The sequence below is a fragment of the Phyllostomus hastatus genome, unplaced genomic scaffold (assembly GCF_019186645.2).
Source record: "Phyllostomus hastatus isolate PE091 unplaced genomic scaffold, TTU_PhHast_1.1 phas_contig_840, whole genome shotgun sequence".
NCBI classification, from domain to species: Eukaryota; Metazoa; Chordata; class Mammalia; order Chiroptera; family Phyllostomidae; genus Phyllostomus; species Phyllostomus hastatus.
In genome coordinates, this window is record NW_025333970.1 from 301,292 (window position 1) to 321,589 (window position 20,298).

The 20,298-nt window shown below is 52.1% G+C and overlaps 2 protein-coding genes across 2 annotated transcripts; both read left to right on the plus strand.

Moving 5' to 3' along the window:
• Nucleotides 1-1,544: 1,544 nt before the first annotated feature.
• PGBD1 (piggyBac transposable element derived 1) lies at nucleotides 1,545-13,443 on the plus strand. The gene is given in 9 exon segments (XM_045850697.1): nucleotides 1,545-1,611; nucleotides 3,053-3,498; nucleotides 4,452-4,620; nucleotides 7,231-7,265; nucleotides 7,267-7,320; nucleotides 8,638-8,764; nucleotides 9,392-9,488; nucleotides 10,404-12,765; nucleotides 13,285-13,443. Coding segments are annotated over 7 exon segments (2,442 nt in total). The 5' UTR covers nucleotides 1,545-1,611; nucleotides 3,053-3,102; the 3' UTR covers nucleotides 11,968-12,765; nucleotides 13,285-13,443.
• Nucleotides 13,444-14,340: 897 nt separating this feature from the next.
• Nucleotides 14,341-18,067, plus strand: LOC123826667 (zinc finger protein with KRAB and SCAN domains 4-like). Its single transcript, XM_045850700.1, has 2 exons — nucleotides 14,341-14,531; nucleotides 16,532-18,067. The coding sequence occupies exons 1-2, from the start codon at nucleotides 14,483-14,485 to the stop codon at nucleotides 17,308-17,310; spliced, it is 828 nt and encodes a 275-aa protein (XP_045706656.1). The 5' UTR covers nucleotides 14,341-14,482; the 3' UTR covers nucleotides 17,311-18,067.
• The last annotated feature ends 2,231 nt before the right edge of the window (nucleotides 18,068-20,298 follow it).

Here is a 20,298-nt window from a genome sequence, read left to right on the forward strand (position 1 = left end):
CCTTCCCACAGACACTGCCTCACTATGTCATAGGCCAAAACGTGGGACAGGGAGGCTGGGAAGTGTGCGCGCAGCTGAAAAGTGGGCTTCTGTCGCTCATGGTAAGGGGGATGCATGCTGGAGTAAGCACTGAGCGGTCTAACCCATTCCCATTCCTTCCCACTCAGGTGGGACTGGTGAGAGCCACCAGGCAACCACAGTGACAGTTGACCGAATCTGTAGGAGAAGCAGCTGTAGCAGAAATTGAAGGAATTGCGTAGAAAGTCAGCCACATTCCACTGCTTGGTTAGTCATAAAGCTATGTAGTTTTCATCCTGCCTTTATAAGTAAATGGAGTTGATACCAAGTCCCCCCCACCCCAAGTGTTTGGAGGCCTGTGCAGTGGTCAGCACCCAAACATGTAGCTGTGCCTCATAGTTTAAACTTGTTTCTGTTCAGTTTAAGAAAGAACATGAAATATCTTCCTTCTCAGTAGAAAGCAAAGACATGACCCCCGTCAGTGTGGCTCAGCTGTTGGGCATCGTCCTGGCTGGGTTGTCGGTTCTCTCCCTGGTTGGGGTGCATAAGGAAGGCAACCAATGGCTCTTTCCCTCTCTTTCTCCCTCCCTCTGTGTCCAAAATTAAAAAAAAAAAAAAGGCAATGACAAAAGATTCCAAGTGTGGAGAATTAAATGAATATATCCTTAAATGTCTGGAAAATTGATCTTGGCTTTCTCTCATGATTCTATAATACAGGTATTGTATGTATTCTAAATTAATTGACACCTCAGTACCCTGAGGGCAGACCCCTAACCACTTGGCACAAGTGTTGCATACAGGTATATGTAAAATAATATGTTTTTCTTATACCCATAAAGCATAAAAACCTGAACGAAAGACAAACGTCATAGGAGATCTCAGTTAGTTTCGCTTGCATGTGAGACTCCATGGACATCCTAAAAGGTGAGTTACAAGTCTATTAAGGCAGAAACTCGGAGAAGATGAACTGTTGCAACAATACCTTCTGAGCAGGGTTCTGTGTGGGCGCACAAAACGTGAACAATGACTAAGAGTGAGCCACTCCGTGTCACAGTCTGCAGCTTGAGTTCCTGTGCATGTATACTCTGTATGTTTAAGTAAAAAAAAAAAAACAAAAAAAAACACACGCTGTTTGCTGTATTGTAATAGTTTATTCATTTGTTCTCCCACCCCTCCACCGCAGCAGCCTGTGAGACCCTGAAGACAGACTCAGTTTCACCCTTTCCCTTTTTGGTTTCAAATGCAACGGTTTACACAATTGAGGGCCCTGCGGGGTCTGGGCGGGTGAGGGAGGGTCTTCCCGACACACCAGAGAGACGCGCTGCCGCGTCCTAGAGAGGCCTGGCACCGGTGCGCAGGCTGCCCCTCCCGCCCGGCGCCCCCACCACCCGCCCAGCCCCGCGGGCTCCTCTGCGCTCCCGGAACTGGTCGGAGGCCGGTCAGGTCCGGTCCTCGCAGCTCGCGGTCGCCCCGCCTTCCGCCCGCTGGAGCGCTGGAGCCCGTCGCTGCTCTGCGGGCGACCGACGGGAGGGTCGGAAGGACCGGCGCTCCCCGTACCGCCCGCCAGCGCCCCGGGCTCACCGAGACGTCCTGGTGCGCTGGGGCCAGGTAGAAGCCTGCCCGGTGGGCGGGTGGGGGGGCCGGGGGCCGGGGGGGCGCGGCGCTGGGGTGTGGTCTGGACCCACCGGGACACCCGCCGCCCCGTGTGGCCTGGAGGACAGACTTTCCTGTCTGTCCGCAGGGTTAGAGGCGGCATTGGCGCCGGGCCGTGGGCGGTGGCTGGGCTGCAGGGAGTCCCAGCCTGAGAGACCAGGCGCGCGGACAGGTTTGAGCGGCGGGACGCGAGCCCCGCCACGCTTTCTCGGAGGTCGGGACTGTGGGTTGTGTTCATTCACGGCTAGTGCGGTGCCCCCAAATACTGACGTGCCCAGTAAATGCCTGTTGAGTGACAAACGCACCAGCAAAACCCAGCAGGGTCGGATCCGGCGGGGTTTGGATTTGGTTCAAGGAGCAGCGACCGAAACCCGGTGTTCGGGAGGGGAGTGTGTGCAATGTGGGCCCGGCTGTGCCGAAGGGAACAAGGGGGGGGGGGCGGGGGGGAGTGGCAGAGGAAATGGTCGCTGCGATGATTTCAAGTGGCGATGACGGAGGGCACCTGCAGAGGCGCAGGCACAGCGAGCGCGGCTCCGAGCGGCTCTGGCGCCCGGTGGGGCCGCGGGGTTGCGGGGCGGGCGGGGCGGCCCGGAGGCGCCCAGTGCAGGGTCTGGGTCTGCAACGGGAAAGGCAGGTTCCGCGTGTTCTTGGGATGGAGACACGTTGTAATTGCGAAGAATGAGATCACAGAAGGAAGAGGGAGAGGGACAAAAAGAACTTGAAGCTTGTTTGCTGTTTCAGTGATCTATTGCTACATTAAAAAGAAAAAACTGAATGAAAATCTCAGCTTTAGTGGGAAAACCTCCGCTGATTGCTTGTTGCGGCTGTGTGGGCTGCCTGAGCGGTCCTGCCCGCCTGGCCCGAGTGACTCCGCCTGAGTGACCCGGTGGCAGCGCCGGCCGAGCCTCCCTGGGCTTTGGCGCCTCCCTGGGCTTTGGCGCCTCGTTCTCATCGCCTCAGCTGCCAGCTCAGGCCCCGCAGGGCAGCGCAGCCCCTGGCCGCCCAGAGCTGCAGGATCACTCCCTCTTAGCGTACTTTCTAATGTGTTCTGTCCTTCAAAGCTATCCCCCCTCCCTCTGGGCGCAGGTCACCGGTACTGCGGACAAGCCGCCCACCCCTGCAGTGAGGACAGAACATGTGTGTGTGGTGTGTGGCGTCCTGACACGCTTGCCACTTCCATGTTACAAACAATACCTGAAGCGTCGGTCACAGCTAAGTGAACCTGTTCCTAGCCTTCTTTGGTATGTTGTGTGTATTATCTACTACGCTCTTAAATAAAGTAAGCTAGAGAAAAGAAATGTTAACAAAATTATAAGGAAGAGAAAATACATTTATAGTATCTACTGAAACTATAACCCGCACCTTTCAAACTGTGTTCAAGGGTCCACGGCCCATGACACCTTCCTGCAAATCCTAGCACTGAAGCTCAACATGGATGAAGCTTTGTGGAGCCCCGCTCCTGAAAACAGGGACAGTCCAGTGAAAGTCAAGGTGGAAGATTCCACGTGGGAGCAGGTGTGCAGCACACAGGAGCACGGCTTCCACGCTCAGGAGCTTTGCCGCCTGCGCTTCCGGTGCTTCAGCTACCAGGAGGTGACTGGACCTCGGGAGGCTCTGTCCCAGCTCCGAGAGCTCTGCCGGCTGTGGCTGAGGCCGGAGACCCACAGCAAGGAGCAGATGCTGGAGCTGCTGGTGCTGGAGCAGTTCCTGCGCATCCTGCCCACGGGGCTGCGTGCCCGGGCGCGGGAGCAGCGCCCGCAGAGCTGCGAGGAGGCCGTGACAGCACTGGAGGATACAGGGACAGACACAGGAGACATAACACAGCAGGTGGGAAGAGACACTTTTATTTTTATTTTGAAGTTATTCATAACCTAGATAAGTTTTGGGAGAGTGGGACGGAGGACCCCGTTTCTCTTCCCCCACACTTCTAGTGCCAGCCTCTGTTTCCTGCGATGCTCTGCCCCGCCCCTGTGTGCGTCTGCCCCGCCCCTGTGCGCGTGCAGCGTTGAGATGAGCTGCAGCTATTATGCCCCTTTACCTCTAACACTTCAGTCTGTGTTTCTGAAGAACAAGGACTTGCCTCATGTAAACAGAAATACTGTCATCCTAGAGGAAGTCTTTGTTCAGGTTTTGCCACATTATCCCAGTTGCGTTCTTTATGGCAGTTTTCCCCCAGTTCAGGGGTACAGTCCAGCACCACAGGTTGCATGTGGTCCCCATGTACCCTTAGTTCCCTTGAGTGTGGGGGCGTGGCTTGGCCTTTGCTATGACGTTGACAGCTGGGTTTGTCTTGTGTTTCTCATGACGAGTCCGGGTTGTGCGTTTTGGCCCGAATGCCGCAGCAGTGAAGCGTGTCCCCAGTGCGCTCCGTCAGGCGGCACGTGGGCTGTCTCATTACTGGTGATGGCAAGGTGGCCTCTGTCAGACTCCTCACTAGGAAGCTACCGCTTGCCCCTGTGTAATAAGTGGCCGGTGGGAGACGCTCTCAGATCCTACCTATCACATTCCTCATGAAGCTTCCACCCACTGGTTTAGGCATCCCTCTGGGGTTTTGTGTTTTGTTTAGTTTTTCTTTGCAGAAATGTCTTGTCTCTCTCACTTGCCGCAGACATGCATCCACCTGTGCTGAAGGAAGGAATGTCTCTGTCTTGTTCTGTGTCTTACCTGCTGCTCTAGCAGATTGAATAGCACTGTCTTGTGTCCCCTGGAGGATGTCCCTTACTACTGTTTGGTCCAGTTCCCACCAGAATGCCTTCTTAAGGTGACCCTTTTGTCCCCAGGCCTCCGTCTACACTCAGGGACAGGACATGCACCTCCTGGTGACAGACTGTCAAGGTGCCTCTTTGGAGTGTCAGAGCCTCCACCTCCTGCCTGGGGCGACCACTGTGAAATGTGAGCCTCCAGAGTTTCCCCACGAGAACGTCCAAGCCATGAGCCTGAGCGCCAGGGGTGAGTTCAGGTCACCAGCAGGTGTGTGGTCCTTTTGGTAAAAGTTTGTATGTCTGTATCCTTGAGTTTTGTTTCTGTCTAACCCTGTATTTAAGCAAGCTTTTTAAATCACTTGAAATTGTAAAACATTACAGTGGTAAGGTCTTGTCCAACAGCCTCAGTTAATCATCAGGACAGCCAACGCTCGGGCTTTAAATGACTTGCCCGGGGTCGGCGGAGGCAGAGCAGCATCTAGAATTTAAGTCGCTTAACCTTCAACCAGAATTCTCTCTTCACCACATGTCTCTACTCTACACTCATGGGCATTCAAATACTTACTTGGTGGCTTTCCACAAATGTGTCTTTCCCCCTGATAACATTTTCTAGAATATGCTCCCAGCCTGATCTGATCTTTCAGTCATTTTAAATGCAGCTTTAGGCTCACACAGTTTGTCTTCTTTTCCACGTGGAGCACACCCACCATGTGTGAGGCTCTCTTGCTTTCCGAATCCAGGCTCCACCTCCGGGGAACCAGTCCCAACTCTCCCTTACTGGTCAGCTTTGGGCAGTGCTCTGTCATGGGACAGGACACACACCCAAATGCCAAGGGATTGAGGAGAACAGGCAAAAGCCCCTAGACCGTTCAAAGAGGAGACCGCAAGGCAAGGATCCCCGGTTCGATTCCCAGTCAGGGCATATGCCTGGGTTGCGTGTTCGGTCCCCAGTTGGGGTGCATACGAGAGGCAACCGATCAATGTTTCTCTCCCTCCTTCCCCTCTCTCTAAAATGAAATAAATAAACCCATTTTAAAAAGAGGAGATCTTAGAACTGCATAGTGTAGTAACTTTCATGGTGAGGGTGTTACCACTCCCTGGAATTGGTTGAAAATTATTCTCACCTCCCTACAAAATCATGTACACTAATCCCCCCTTATCTGAAATTTCAATTACTTACAGTCAGTTGCAGTCCAAAAATATTGAAGGCAGGATTCCAGAAATAACTTATTTTTATTTTTCAATTACAGCTTACTTTCAACAATTCATGAGTTTTACATAGCAAGGTGTTCTGAGTAGCATGATAAAATCTTGTGCCTTCCTGCTCCATCCCACACAGGACACGAGTCCTCCCTTTGTCCAATGTGTCCACTGCCCTCGGCTCAGTCACTGAGGAGTCAGCTCAGGCGACCATCCTGGTGTCTCAGTGTGACACTTATTTTACATAGTCAGGGCCCCCAGGCGCAAGAGCAGTGATGCTGACAATTCAGACATGCCAGAGAGAAGCGAAAAGGTGAGTGTGTGCAGGGAACACACAGTGCATACTGGCTTCAGCACCATCTGTGGTTTCAGGCGCCTACTGGGGGTTTGGAATGTGGCCCCTGCAGTTGGTGGGGTCGGCTACTGTCCAGACACAATTGTGCACGTGAGTTCAGAGGGCTCGTGATCTACCCCGTCCTTGTTTACCAGTCACACCAGTCGGCGATCTGTGAATATCGATGTTCTGACAGTGTGTGCAGCGTAGGTTGTCCTGTAATAAATGGTAGCAGAATGTTAAAGGGAAGTGAAGTGTACAGGACTCGGACTATTAGTGATGTTCGCCCATTGTGGCACAAATAGGACTTGGTATTTCCCTACTTTCTTGGCTGATGGTTCTGTCACATTTCTTCCATTAGGAAAAACCACCACCACATGAAGCCTTAAATGTTTTGTTTTCGTGCAGAAGTTTAGAGGGGGGAGGGAGCTCTATGGTCCTGGGGCTGGGAAAGGTTTCCAGGGTGGGGGGAGCCTGTGTGGAGACTGGAAAAATGAGAGAGTTTGCGGTGCCCAGAGGTGGGGGGAGTGTTGGGGGGAGCCTTCCCATCTGTCTGTGAAGTGATGAGCACATCTGCTCGCCCTGATTTCAGTTCCTTTGGACGGCAGGACGGGGGTTGGGTGGTGAAGAATGGAGGTGAGTCGACAGCGTGGCGAAAGCTTACAGTGGTTGCAGCTATAAGATTCTTCAGCCTCAGTGGAGGCATGAAGAACTGCCTGTGGCGTCTCAGAGAGCTGGACTCCAGCACAGCCTGCCGGGCCCTCTGAGCACCGCCAGAGACCCGCTGCCGCGCCTGTGTGGTTGGGATGAGGGTGCTCGCTCGTCCTCCTTCTCAAGGGCTGCCCCTGTCCTCCCGGCCCCGCCCAAATGTTGTGGAGACGGCCTCCTAGTTACAATCCGTTTCCCAGGCTGTCGCTTCCCCACCTTGTGCTGGTGTTTTCCAGCTCATGGCTATCATCTCTTCTCTCCATGGCTGTGTGTTTGGCTTATTTTTGTAGAACAGGTGCAGGTTCACAGCATAGTTGAAAGGAAGGAACAGAGGTTTCCCGTATATACCCTAATCCCACGCACGCACAGCTTTCCCCATTAGCCATTCTTTTTTTGTATCTTTATTTCCTCTCTTTTCATTTTCCTCTTTTCTGCCTTCTGGTTTCCTCTTTGCTTCATCTCTCCATTCTCCACGTCTTTTCTTCCATTCCTGTGTCTGGCAGAATGAAAACAGTAGTGCTGCTACATGTAGCAGACAGAAGAAGGTCTGTGGGACTGGGTCGCCCCAGGGGCATTTGTCTCACTCTTGTCTCACTCTTGTCTCCCCCTTCACAGGGCCTGCTCCCCAAGGACCAGCTCCTCTCCAGGAAAAAGTCCCCTGGAGACAAGGCACCAGCACCTGGATTCAAGTCAGCCACACCCCAGGTGAGCTGGGGGGCCCTGTGGGAACCTGCACAGCAGCCCCCCTGGGCCTCACCCTCGCCCCCTCTTGACCCTCACCTGTCACCCCAAGCCCTCCCCTCATCCCAGAATGTCACAGGTCGCAGCCTCCTCTGAGGAGCAGGTTGTGATTGCATGCTAGTGCCCCACTCAGCACCGCGTGTAGGAGGCACATCCAGGTGTCAGGCATGGGAGTGACAGGGGTGTCAAAAAGTGCCTGCAGGCATCGGCGCCCAGCGGCTGATGTTTTAGCCTCTGCGGGTCTCTGGCCGCTGTCCCGAGCCCGAGGACCGAGCTGCCCCTCGCAGTGCTCCACGTCCAGCGTCCCACTCACACCCAGTTGATACCTGGTGACGGGAATGGAGATGCTGTGTATGCAAGACACAGCCTCATGTCTTGGGTCTTTTGTTTTTGTTTTTTCTTTAAATTCTCTCAGTGGTTCAATAAATTTCCTAGCCATTTAGTTAAAAGATAATTAAGTCTCCCATTTAAGCCCTCTGCTGCTGCATCAGTTTTCTCAGGACATGGTCTTCGTGGGGTTTTCTCCTCGCTCAGTCCTTTTCTGTGTCTGTAACTGGTTCTTCGTCCTGTCTGACCTGGTGCCCCCAGTTTTTAACAAATACTTTACCTTCTTATAAAGAATAGTAGAGACTAAAACCTTCTTGTACCTCTTCATAACCATCACAATTATCTTCAATGTAACATACTAGAGAAACAAAGAAAAAGTAATTTATTTGAACAGTGCTGTGTGTTCCAAAGTGACGATGGACAAGATTACACCAGAACAGAGTAACTAAACGTTTGCTGTGGTGTATAATCAATGCTTGAATTACGGAGAAATAAGATAACAGGAAAACGAAACACCAGAGTTGGGTGGACAATAGAATAGAAACAAATGTTGAGTCAAACCGTGAAAGACCAGACAGAAAAGGAGAAGCAGCCTCTCTGGAGGCAGGGCCGAGGTGGTGCCCGCTGGGCTGCCCAGACCAGTGGGCCCTGACCCCGGGAGCCTGTGGGCATGACCTGGCGTGGGCGTGGACTCTGTAGACGTTCATGAAGTTAGGTTGAGGTCATGTTGGGTTGGAGAGGGCCCCGAATCCAGTGCGTGGCGTCCTCTGAGACGGCCACGCAGCAGCGGTGGCCGGGGTGGGAGTGCAGCGCCTACGGGAGAGCGAGGCCCTCGGAGGGGTTGACGCCACAGCAGGTGTACGGTACGGGGCGAGACCGGAGTGAGTCCAGTTTCACAACCAACCGCTCACGCTCAGCACGGCGGAAGCTAAGAGGCTGCTCTTGTCTTTGTAGACATCGGTGAAGACGGAGGACGAAGCAGCCCAGACCCTCGTCCCGGAGGAGTGGCCACATCTGCGTCTGGCTCAGAGGACCCTCTGTGGGGACTCAGCTCAGGAGGTGACAGACCTCAGTCTGAGGAGTAAGGACAGGCTTCTGGCTCGTCCCCCTTTCTGCTCACCTTTGCCCGTCACTGACCAGAACCTGGGCCTGGTGAGCCCACATTTCCTGAGACCCTGACCCTCCCCGGGGGCCTCTGTCGTTGGCCTTCTCTCAGTCCCTGTCCCGCTGCATCCCTGCGTCCCGTCCTCCTCTCCTGTCGCCAGTCACTCACTCCGTCACCCGTTCCTGTCTCCTCCGATCCTCCCTCCCCGATTCCCTCCACAACCCCCCTCTGCTTCTCCTCCTCCTTATCACGGGCCCCAGGTGCCTTCTCACTTGCAGACGCCCCTTCATGGAGGGAAGATCCCTGAACTCCTGCTCACCCTTCTTTGCCTCAGAAAGGTCTCATCACTGAGAGCACTACCGTCCATGTGTCATTTCTCCAGCTTTGCTTTGCCTGTGAGACCCTCTCCCTGGCTGAGTGACCTTTCTTAGCATCTTCCTGTACAGGACGCCTCTTGTGTGGTTGCTCAGTCCGTACTTCTGGGACATGTGTCAACTTTCTGTTTGTTGCTTTTAATTTGGAATATTCTGCCCCTGCTCTGAAGGCTGTTTTTTCTAAATTCAAACAACAGATGGCATGTAATTTATTACTGTATTGTTTTAGCTGAAGAAGCTGTAACTAAAGATGAATTGTTTAATGCAAAACAAGAAGCATCTGAAGAGATGGACCAAGGTGCTGAGGCCTCAGGAATACCCGAAAGGTGAGTGTCCGTGGTTCCATGTATCACAAACCCTGCAAATGTAAGTAGAAATTTGAATGGAACCAGAGAAACCAATTGCCAAAATCCTACTTTCCTGGAATAATACAGGAAGTGATGTTGGCAGGAAAGTGACAGAGTTTGCCACTGTCACGGGGCAGAGCATTAGGGATCCAAAACTTCCCCTAGACATCACAGGCTCAGATGAGCTAGGCAGAGGGAGGGATTGAGAATTTGGTTTGGAGAAAAGAGTGACAAACTGATAAGGAGCAGGGACCAAGAGATAGTCGTCCTTCCTTCCTCTCACAGCAAGCGTTCTGTCAGCCCTCGTTAGTCCTGTGTGAACCCCTGCCCCCAGTAAGGGGTGCAGCAGGCGGGAAACAGCTGCCATGCTGCGGGCTTCCATGGTGTCTGTGGAAGGGACCGTTCCACAGGGCCAGTTTTGGCTTGAAAAGTTCTGGTCTTTGGTGCGGAATAAGGGGTTGTGCCTGAAGATACCAGGAATTGGGCACAAGACTGGAAAAGGGTGGTGAAGATTTGAAATACGTGCTGTGGGGAACTGGGAAGGAAGGACGAGAGGAAGTGGGAAGGCTTTGGGGGCAGCACGGCGTATCTGACCGAATTTCGAGACCGTCAGTTTTAGCGGGTGTCTGCCTGGCTGTGCGAGGGCCCGATAGAACCTGGGGCAGCAAGGAGCGTGTCCCATCTGCCCCTTGCTGCGGGAGAAGACGGCCCAGCTCTTTCTCCCAGATTCAACAGTTGAGGAGTGAGTGGGGTGGGGTGGTCTGGCCAAAGTCGCCCTCATGGAGATGTGCGTGAGAAGTAGGTGAGCCCCACTGAAAAGGACTGAGGCGCCGTGAGGCTGTGTGCTGGCGAAGGACACCAAGTCTCAGAGCATGCGTTCCCTTCCTTCCCCAGAGATGGTGTGCCCCAGGTTGCGTGTGGCGCTCCTGTCGCTGATGCGAAGCCAGCTGCACATTTGAACACCATGAAGCATCGTCACCCGGGCGACCTGTGGGCCCGCACACACATCTCATCCCTGGAATATGCTGCAGGAGACGTCACCCGGAAAGGGAGGAGGAAAGACAAAGCTCGAGTGAGTGAACTGCTCCAAGGCCTTGCGTTTTCTGGGGACTCCGATGTGGAAGAAAATAATGAGCCAGAGGCCCAGCCGGCTCCCAAAAAGCTAAAGTCTTCAAGTGTGCCAGAGAGGACTTGGGCCCAAAGAGACATTAAACCCAGCTTTCCCAGCTGGTCAGTGCTGGACTCTGGCCTGTTGAATCTCAAGAGTGAAAAGCTGAGCCCAGTAGAGCTCTTTGAATTATTTTTTGATGATGAAACATTCAACCTGATTGTCAGTGAGACCAACAAGTATGCCTCTCAGAAAGATGTCAGCTTGGAAGTCACAGTTCAGGAAATGAGGTGCGTGTTTGGGGTCCTGCTTTGGAGTGGAATTGTGAGACGACCCAGAAGGGGAATGTACTGGGAGATCTTGGATGCTGGTCAGAGCCAGGTCCGAGAGTCCATTACAAGAGACAGATTTGAACTGATTTTCTCATACCTGCATTTTGCAGATAATAGCCGCCTAGATCCAAAAGACAAGTTTACAAAGTTGAGGCCTCTCATAAAGCAAATGAATAAAAACTTCCTCCTGTATGCACCGCTCCAAGAATACTATTGCTTTGACAAGACCATGTGTGAATGCTTTGACAGTGGCCCGTCCCTGAGTGGGAGGCCTGTGAGGATCGGCTACAAAATGTGGTGCGGCACAACCAGGCAGGGCTATCTGGTTTGGTTTGAGCCCCATCAGGAAGAATCCACGATGACAGCAGATAAGGATCTCGATCTTGGTTTGGGGGGAAACCTAGTGATGCGTTTCGCTGATGCTCTTTTAGAGAGAGGTCAGCACCCCTACCACCTGTGTTTCGATGGCTTCTTCACAAGTGTGAAGCTAATGTCAGCCTTGAGGAAGAAAGGCCTGAGGGCAACGGGGGCCATCCGTGAGAACAGGATGGAGAAATGTCCCCTTGTGAATGCAGCGCACATGAAAACAATGAAGAAGGGGTATTTCGATTTCCGAGTGGAAGAAAAGGAGGAGATAATCTTGTGCCGTTGGCATGGCGACGGCGTTTCCAGCCTGTGCTCCAATGCTGTTGGCATCGAGCCCGTCGGTGAGGTCAGCTGCTTGGTGGATGACGAGATCTCTCAGATAAGCCGCCCATCCATAGTGGAATTGTATGATGAATGCAGGGAAGGTGTAGCTAACATGGATCAAATCATTTCCAAATACAGGGTGAGAATAAGAAGCAAGAAATGGTACTCGGTTTTGGTGAGCTTCATGGTTGATGTAGCCATGAACAACGCCTGGCAGCTGCACCGAGCCTGTAACCCAGGTGCCTCTCTGGACCCCTCGGACTTCCGGAGGCGCGTTGCGCATGCTTACCTGGAGCCCAGCGCTGGTCTGTCAGATCAAGGCCGATGAAAGAGACACTCGGTGGACAATGATAAGACCGAAGAATCGCAAGCACACATCAGCTTGTACTTTCCCAAAGCAAATCTGATGTAGGCAATGAAAGTACGTAACTAATATTTTAAAAATCAGAAATTCATGTAGATTTTCAAAGAATATTGTAACAAGTAATGTATCTTTTAAAATGTTGAACTCCAGTGGTACCTTTGTGTCTAATTCTGGTGTCAGACATGTGGGAACATATTTACTTGTTGAATTATTTTGTGCATTGAAGGAATGGAGTACTGCCCTTTTGCAGTAATTTCCTCTGGAGAATGTCACTTTTTACATGCAGGCAATGCCGTAGGCACCACGGAATGGCACTGAATCCATAGCTGAAAACCGAGACAGAAGCCATGAGATAAGGATGGTCTAAACCAAGCAGGGCTGGTGAGCGGCTGAAGACTCAGTGCAGGCGCGTGGCCAGTTCCGACTGTGTGCAGGCCTGAGCTGGTGAAGGAGAAGCAGGAGGTATGTTCGGTCAGGGTCAGGGTCAGGGTTAGGTGTGTCCCATTGTGATGGTGGAAGTCAGCTGCAGAAGCCAAGACTAAAGAAAACCAAGGAAATAGGGAGCAAATCAGAGTAACAATAGAATCTTCGTGAGAAGAAAGGAGAGGATAACAGCCGCCTTGACATGCAGCCCGTGTTGAAATCAACCAAGGTGACAAGGGCGTCCAGGACAAAGGTCGTCAGGATGGAGAAGCCAAGGAGCAGCACTTGAGGACAGGAGCTGGTGTGACCTGTGACCCCTCGTGTTCAAGTCCAGGGTCGGTGAGTCAGTCCAGAGCGTGAAGACCGACCACACCTCATGCCCGTGGGTCACAGCCACGTCCATGCGTTCCTTTCACACCCTAACAGTTCCAGTCCTATTGCAGGGTGGAGGGTAGACAGCATTCCCAAGGTTCCTTGAGATCTGAACCGAGAGAATGACTGTTTTTGTTTGTCCTACCCACCATCGTACCGAACACCTCCAGTACCTCTGTCCGCCCACTTCTGTGGTATCTACAGGTCAGCTCTCCGTGTTAAGGTCATATCCTTTACTAACCAGTCAGCTTTTTGAGAATCTCTTTTGTAACCAAGGCAGGACCTGAAATTACTCTATTTGCTGTACCATTCTGGATCCTGAGAACATACTGCAGCTGGGGGGGGGGGGGGGGGGGGGAGGTAGCTGTCCTGTACAGTGTACTTCAGCGCAGTGGGGCATGGCAGCAGCCTGGGTGGGAAAACAGTGCAGAGTTATTAGGGCTGGACTCCCAGGGGGACCAAGCTAAAGTTCAGTGTGTGTGACAGGTAGCACCTGATGGAGGACACCTCAGCTGCCACCCTATCCTGTGTCCTGAGATGCTCAGAGAGCCCAGAGCGGGACTGAGTGCAGGCTGGCGAAACTGCGGGGCTCAGAACACGGACCAGACCTGTTCTTCCCTTCGCCCTGGAGCTCATGGCAGGAGGGAGGGCCGAAGCTCTGGAACGGTTGCTTTTTCCTAACGCAGACATTTACAGGTAAAGATTTGGCTGAATTGGCTGGGCCAGAGCAGCGGACACGGCCCACTGGCCCAGGGCTCTCCCAGCAGCTCTCACCTCCTAGCCTAGGCAGGACCAGGGCCAGGCCATCTGGCCATGGCCATGACCTGTGCTAGGAGGTGTGTGTGGGTCTGCACTACCTTCTCCCCTTCGTCCTGGGACAGGGATTCTGCACCTCACACTGTCACACTCGGTTGTCCTTTCACGTGACAACCACCAGCTGACTCCGTGTTTGCCAGGGTCAGGCCCCAGGGACACAAAGATGACTTCACTAAAGGCAGCCGTTTTCAGGACACACATCCGGCAGGGAGAGAACAAGGGTGCACAAGCACTGTTTTATTTTTTAATATGAAGTTTATGGAGCGCTGTCGGGGCACCCTTTCTACAGCTCTCTTGTTTATTTTGCAAGGAAGATAGGAAGTGTCCTTCGGCCTAAGAGGGTGAGAAAGGCTGTTCAGAGGAGGGGATGTTTAGTGGGACTGCTGTTTGCTGTGCAGAGGCGGCGGGGGGCGGGGTGGGTGTGGGTGTCCCAGGGCCCTGAACTCGGGGAAGAAATCTTCGCTGCTCCTCCCGGGGACCTCCTCGGCCCCTGAGCGCACAGATGGGTTGCTGGCTGAGTGACCTAGTGACAGGCAGAGGGCGATCCCCCACCACCGGGAATCTTCTGCAGAAACAGCTGTGGTACAGGGAGGCCTGAGTGCGGCCCAGGCTCAGGCTGGCAAGAGAGTCAGGGGGCAGCATGGCCCTGGACACCCGGGTGGCCGAGGATGGGGCCGGGATCCTGGCCGTGAAGGCCGAGGAAGAGGAGGTCCTGGGCTCGCGCCAACGCTTCAGTGGCTTCCGCTACCTCGAGGCCAGCGTTCCCCACCGCATGTTGCTCTGGCTCCTCCAGCTCTGAGGGCTGTGGCTGCAGCGCACAGCAAGAAGCAGATGCTGGAGCTGCTGGTGCTGGACCCTGGGTGCGGGAATGATGACCGCAGAGCGGCGAGGAGGCCGTGGAGCTCTGACCTCCCTGGGTAAGATGTATGGGCACCAGTGGCTAATGAGGTTTTCTCGCTTCCTTGGTGTGTTAGAACCTACTGGGCTGTTAGAAGCCACTGGGACCCGCTGTGTTTGGGTTTGGAATCACAGTGTCTAACCCTTGTCACCCACCAGCACCTTAACCGTCCTGTGCTTTAGGCAGGTGGAGTGGGGTGAAGAGGCAGGACAGATTTGAGCTGTGACTGAAGACCTTGCCACATTCTTCCCACGCATAGGGTTTTCTCCCAGTGCAGACTCTATGGTGAATGACGAGGGCCAAGCTTGGAGCCAGTGCCCAGTCTGAGGTGATTGCTTTCCTGTGCCTTAGCCTAGGGAGGGGAGAGCTGAAGGGTCTCTTCATGAAGCAGGCCACAGTGTTACAGGGTGCAGCCAAGAGGGGGGACCCCAAATGGGCATTTTAAAATGGGGTCCAGAACTCAAGGTGTCTAGGAGATTTTAGGATGTCTTCACCCCCCTCCCCCCCACCAAGGATGTGGGTTGGGGGAAGGGACAAATGGAGCAGGGCCATTGAGAGCTGTTTTGCATAGCAACAGCCTTGCAGCTAAGCTCTGGTGTGGTCATTTAACACATCTATAGCCTTTGGCTGGTCGCTTAGATATGTTAAATAGCTGTGGACATGCTCTGAGCCAGGGGAATGGAAGTAACTTCCCCACCAAGAAGTAACTGGGGGGCAGGTCCCCTGAGTTGCAACACCTGCGTGGGAGCTGGGAGAGGATTGGCACCAGGACTTGGGGCCACACCTGCCCAGACTCATGATGGCAGTCCAGTAAAGCTGGAAGGATATGAGTTCTGGGATGTGAAGCCAAGTGTAGAGGGTGAACCATGCGCAGCCCTGAGAGGGAGAACCACACAGCTTTAGCAGAGTGAAGACTCCTGCAGCCCTGAGAGAGAGAAACACGTGGCTCTGGCAGAGTGGGGACTCCCGTGGCCCTGGGAGAGAGGACCACGCAGCCTTGACAGAGTGGGGATGCCCGCAGCTTTAGAAGGGGGAACCACAACCTGGTTTTAGCAGAGATCCTGGTGACTCAGCTGAGGGTGCCGGGAACCCAGGGAAGTCTCCCAGTCGAGATGGAGTACTAACTGGGAACAACCAGAGGACTGCCTGAGCCATGGACTTGGTTTTCCTTTCCTGAGATACGGTACTCTGGACTGGGCAAAGGGGGAAGGAAGGACTGTGTCTGTTTGTGGGTCTTTTAAGGGACTTTAGGATTTTTTGATAAAGACATTAGGTCACTAATTGAAGTTTGTATAGCATTAAATAAACATTTCCTTTCCTCTTCACGAATCTCTGGCATTGAGAGACATCTTTCCTCGGGCGGCAGACAGAACGGACCTGGGGCCTTCTTTCAATAATAGTATATCGTCCCAGGCCCCCCCTTGTTTGTTCTGTAACAACGGGACCAGAGCACACAGGTGGAAGCCACTTAGTGACCACCAGGGAGCCTGACTCAGAGATGAGGGCCCAGGGGCTCACAGGAGGCGGGGCTTGTCTGAGTTCCCCTGTTGCTCCAACCCAGATTCCCCAGTGCAGAGGCCATTTGTGTGGGGGGACCCCAACTCTGCCTGGGACAAGCAGACGGGACTGTGCTTTCCTGAGCTCCTTACTCTGATTTGTACCGAACGCTCTGAAGTCCGTTCACTTGCCTTGCATACAATCCTGCCCAGTCCTTTATTCTCCTGTCCAGGGTGCAAGGCCCTGCCTGACCATCACCACAACTTAGGGCCCAGCATGGGCCTCACCCCTTCCCTCCACTCTCAGTTTGTACCCTTCTTCCGATGGACCCGTTCCTGTGCCCAGGTCTCCTTCCCCCCCAGCACCCCTGTTCTCCCTCTGAGCCTCCATCCTGATTCTCGCACCTAAATCCTCGTCCACATCAGAGCCAGACTGCTGCTGTTCTTGCCTCCCTGGGACTAGCAGGGAGCTTTCCTCTGAGGCAGGGCGTGACTGACAGTTGCTGGCCCTTTGTTATTTCAGGTGGTGAAATACAGACGAAGACCAGAGACTTGCCTCTAGCCGAGGAGCAGACGGAGCAGGGGCCAGGGCAGATGCGGTGCCACCTGGGTGAAGCCATTGCCCAGACACCCCCACACTCAGAGGCCAGTGGCCAGGAGGACAGATCACTGAGAAAGCCGAAAAACAGCAGTGGGAGAAGGCGGCACATTTGCCACGAGTGTGGAAAGAGCTTTGCCCAGAGTTCAGGCCTGACTAAGCACAGGAGAATCCACACTGGGGAGAAACCCTATGCATGTGAAGAATGCGGCAGGGTCTTCAGTCACAGCTCCAACCTTATCAAGCACCAAAGAACACACACTGGGGAGAAGCCCTACGAGTGTGAGGACTGTGGGAAGACCTTTAGCCAGAGCTGCAGCCTCCTTGAGCATCACAGAATCCACACCGGGGAGAAGCCGTACCAGTGCGGCGTATGTAGCAAAGCCTTCAGGAGGAATTCCCATCTCCTGAGACATCAGAGGGTCCACGGCGATGGAGATGTCCAGGATCCTGAGCGGAGAGAGATTCGGGAGAGTCACAGGAAGCTGGTGAGCCAGGAGGGGGATGTCCAGGCTCCCGTGTCTTATAAATGTCGTGAGTGTGAGAGAAGTTTCACGAGGAACAGAAGCCTTATTGAGCATCAGAAAATCCACACTGGTGAGAAACCCCACGAGTGTGATGCATGTGGGAAAGGCTTCACCCGAACTTCATACCTCGTTCAACATCAAAGAAGCCACATTGTGAAAAAAACTGTGTCCCGGTGACTCGTGTCTTGGGTGCTCAAGTCTCTGCTCCTTCCTTGTTGAAGGGAGCCTCCCTGGAGCCCCTCCTGACCACAGAAACTGTGGGCTGGGGCTTTGTGTACCACACGTCCTCAGGCAGGTGTTAGATCTTCCACTTTCTAGAGGGTGGATGTTTTTTTTTGCAAAAACCTCGTTTGAAAGGAGGCTCTGGATTGTTGTTTGGGAGACGCAGGACCTGACACGTTTGTCCCCACCCATTGGACTTGTGGGGCTTCCAGCCTGGCTCATCCCCTCGGCCACCATCTCCCCTGGGTCGGTGGTTCTGACTGAGGGGCAGCTGCCGTGCCTACTCGGTCTGCCCGGGTTGGCTCAGTGACGTCCTATCCCCCCATGGTGCCTTGCCTGTAGGTGCTACATGTGAAATGATGTTTGCTTCTCTGGAAGTCCGAGGTCTAGAATTCTGAGGAATTGCTTACTATGGCCATCTGTGTGTGTGTCGACATCTTTGAGGTTCTAGATTTCAGGTCCATGTAATCCATTGTCTGTTAAGCCCATAGTGTTCGCAGAATGAGGGTGAGGACTGCATACTGTGATGGAAACCAGAATTTTTTTAAATAACTAGGCATTCCAGTATGAATTCTGTAAACATCATGTTTTTTATTCTTAAGTAATTGTAATCATATGCCAACCATGGAATTTCATTCTTTTTTAAATGTTTTCGTGACATTCATCTGCTACTCTTTGGGGAGATGATGTAATTCAGGCAGTGTAAAAACCAGTCATGAAGTAAGAATAAAATACAGATAAACTATGTAATGCTCAGCATCTTGGTTCTCACCTTTCATCTCTCTTGGGCAACCAGGTGCTCTTAAAAGCTGCACCACCCTGCCTGGACACCCCACTTCCCCACCCCCTACCTGCAGCATACCAGGGGTGTCCAACCTGCAGCCCCCAGGCCACATGCAGCCCAACATGAAATTGTAAATGTACTTAAAACATGAGATTTTTTTGTGATTACGTGGCATAATGTGTTTAATGTGTGGCCCAAGACAACTCTTCTTCTTCCAGTGTGGCTCAGACACCGAAAGTTTGGACACCCTGGTAGATGGTGCATCAAGACTTACGCTCCAGATCAGTGGATATTTAATTAAGTATCGCTCATGGCTTCAAAATCCATTATTAGTGTGTGACCATCTTGGCCTTCTTATGTGCTGATTTTCAAGCAGCATTTGGTGCTGTCTCCTCCATTAATCACAATGAGCACTGCAACCATTCGGGTGACTCCTCAGGCTTTCCTCTACTTTCCTGCAAACATCTTTTGTAGACCATCTCTTCTTCATGTTAGTCAAAATTTCAGTCTTGTGAATTCAGGTGAGAAAACTTTCTAGTCAGCAGTATGCAAGAAGTATCATGTATATTTCAAATGCAGCTACTTCTACAAAAGTATGCCTGGGTAACTACTTCCTATACTAACTTTGTTAGTGTATCACTTTTATTTATTATAGAAATACGCTTTTGTTGTTTCATCTGCTCATATTTCTCACTTGATTTCTGGTACCAGCAGCCACTTCCCTATTTACAGTATCATTCAGAGACTCTGGAATTCCTATATAGCAAGGTTTTCCAGTCACTTTTCGCAACTAATTAATTTGCATTGTGATAGATTCTTTCCTGTTTACCCCAAAGCCTTTGCAGGTGTATCCAAATCCCTGTTTTTCTCTCAGCTTCCAAGCCTTGGTACTTAGAGTAAATTATTTGTTTTACACGAATAAACCATATGCTTGAAGTATTTGACTGAATTCTTAAACTGACAAAAACACATTGCATAGTTCCCAAACTTTCTTCACATATGAGTATTAGTCATGGTTCTTCCGAGAAACTGGAAGATTTAATCCAAGGAGTTGGCTGACATAAGACATCTAAACATTTGCAGACAGTGAGGTGGAGATGCAGGAGAGTTGGCGGGGCAGCTGCAGGACACTTCGTCCCTAAAGTATGTACTTTGACTTTGGTGGCTTATAAAGGTATCTTTCAGTGATACTATTATCCCTTTTATTCATAGGCAGATTCCATAGAATTCACAGATTCCAACTTCTGTTTATAGAGTCAAGTGTGTGTGCGCTGTCTCTCTCTCTCTCTCTCTCTCTCTCTCTCTCTCTCTCTTGTGCACTCACACACTGGAAAACCTCCCTGGGAAAATGCTGGGGATGACACAAGTTACGATAATAGTAATTTCAAAAAAGAATCGGCACTGCCCTGATTGGGTGGCTCAGTGGGTTGAGCATTGTGCTGCAAAGTGAAAGGTTGCTGGTTTGATTCCCAGTCAGGGAGCATATCAGAGGCAACTGATTGGTGTTTCTCTCCCTCCCTTTCCCCTCTCTAAATAAATATGTAAATTTTTTTTTAAATTAAAAAGAATTGGTACTATGATAGAGCCTGAGTGAGTAGCAATTTTTGCTTTCTTTGCATTTGCTGATTAGCCATCTTCAAGGACTACCCCAAGATTTGCATATATTTAAGCATATTTTTAATACATGGATCTGTATTTATTGTAATGATTGTGTTCTATGGGCTTCATTCCCTAACACCTCCCTATCCATGACCACACACCCCTTGGTCATAGCTGAATGTAACAGCACCGCATGGTGGACCACACGGGGGAGCAGCAGTCATGTGGTTTCAGCTGGCAGGCACTAAGGTTCCCATCCATGCGCCAGTCTTCTAGTTCAGTAGAACCATAGTGCCCTTCAGAGACCATCTTGCTTCTTCCAGAAAGTAGTTGATGTCTGCAACCTTTGTCGGTCTTCTGTGGAAGAAGGTACCATATTCTGAGTCCAACACCCATTCAAATGCTTGTAAGGCAGCTAGTATTGTTCCTTTTGCTCCTGATCCCTGAGACCAAAAAGGTGGTGGTGCTATCTGCAGAATCAGTAACTGGCTGTGAGCTTGCTCTCAGAGTAAATTCTAGACTGAAGAGGGGAAGCTGGATCCCAGATTAGCATAATACCC

Coding starts and splice junctions, on each gene's coding strand:
- LOC123826667 (XM_045850700.1), top strand. CDS start 14,483: ATGATGACCGCAGAGCGGCGAGGAGGCCGTGGAGCTCTGACCTCCCTG. Junction 14,532..16,531: donor TGGAGCTCTGACCTCCCTGG/GTAAGATGTATG, acceptor TTGTTATTTCAG/GTGGTGAAATACAGACGAAG.